Source organism: Wasmannia auropunctata, unplaced genomic scaffold, assembly GCF_000956235.1.
Source record: "Wasmannia auropunctata unplaced genomic scaffold, wasmannia.A_1.0 LD336064.1, whole genome shotgun sequence".
Lineage (NCBI taxonomy): Eukaryota > Metazoa > Arthropoda > Insecta > Hymenoptera > Formicidae > Wasmannia > Wasmannia auropunctata.
The window spans coordinates 2,232,507-2,233,620 of record NW_012026826.1 but is presented as its reverse complement, the minus strand read 5'-3'; the positions used below and the strand labels follow the sequence as shown (position 1 = coordinate 2,233,620).

General features: G+C 27.6%; 1 protein-coding gene across 1 annotated transcript in view; it reads left to right on the top strand.

Moving 5' to 3' along the window:
• LOC105450325 overlaps positions 1-1,114 on the top strand; it is a 7,384-nt gene that overhangs the window by 1,493 nt on the left and 4,777 nt on the right. The window contains exons 2-3 of the mRNA XM_011690107.1: positions 156-333; positions 687-866. Coding sequence (XP_011688409.1) covers positions 156-333; positions 687-866 — 358 coding nt within the window. The remainder of the gene's footprint in view (positions 1-155; positions 334-686; positions 867-1,114) is intronic.

Here is a 1,114-nt window from a genome sequence, read left to right as displayed (position 1 = left end):
TACATTGAACATTTTTAAACTTTGTATTAACTAACTTATTTGAGCTTTACCTACGCGTCTAATTCACATTTATCTCTTCTTTTTGTTATATTTATTACATTTAAGAAAGTTAAAATTCATACATTTGTAATTTTATATATTTACAGGTATTTTAGTATGCAATAGTACAATTTGATGACATGGAATTCTCTGTAGTTCCTATAATTTGGTTGGAAAAACCAAATTATTGTTACTGGTCTCAAGGAATAAAAAATATTAGAACTGCAATAGTTAAAGGAATACCTGTGCAAGATACTCGGAATAAATATAAATGCTGTATCATTAGTAAACATGGTAAGAGAATAAAATTAAACTAATGCTACATAGAATTTAGAAAAAATTATTTAAAAAAATAAAAATAATAATAATTAGAAGTTATTATTTTTTGCTATATTTAATTTTTATATACTTTTTGTTGCATATATTAAAAATTTATTTTTAAATAAATAAAAATTTAAATAAATAAAAATAAACGAATATATCCGAAATTAAAAATTTATAATATATAAAAATTTATGTTCTATATTTTTATAGCACTTTGATTGTGTTACTATTTATATATATAAAAAGTTATTTTTTATTATTTATATTAATAAAAAATTATGTATTATTTAATTTAAATCGTAATTATTATTTCTTATTTTTAGTTACTTATGAGTTAGCCTTAAAAGCTGAAAAAGAGGCTGTAGCTACGTCAGAATCTGAAATTGAACGACAATCAGGAAAAAGAAAAATTAAATCTAACAAACGTAATGATTATGTCGATTTTGTCGGTCCTCCAAATTTAGTCTCTTCGTGCAAGAACTCAGATAACACAAATACTGCAGGTAAACTTTTTAACTTACTTCATAATTATTATACATATGTGGCGGTACGACTGTACCGACACAAGTACGCGCCGCCTTGCGCGCGCGCCATTCGTACGGCGTAGCGCCTGAACAAGGGCTACCCGTAGTGCAAGCAACCCCCGCGAGAGCGCTGCAAAGAACGACCTTTGCACGAGCAAAAAGAAATTATTTAAACAATCCGCCAGGAGGCCTATTTTCTCGTAAGAGAAAAACGGTTCACCAGGGTA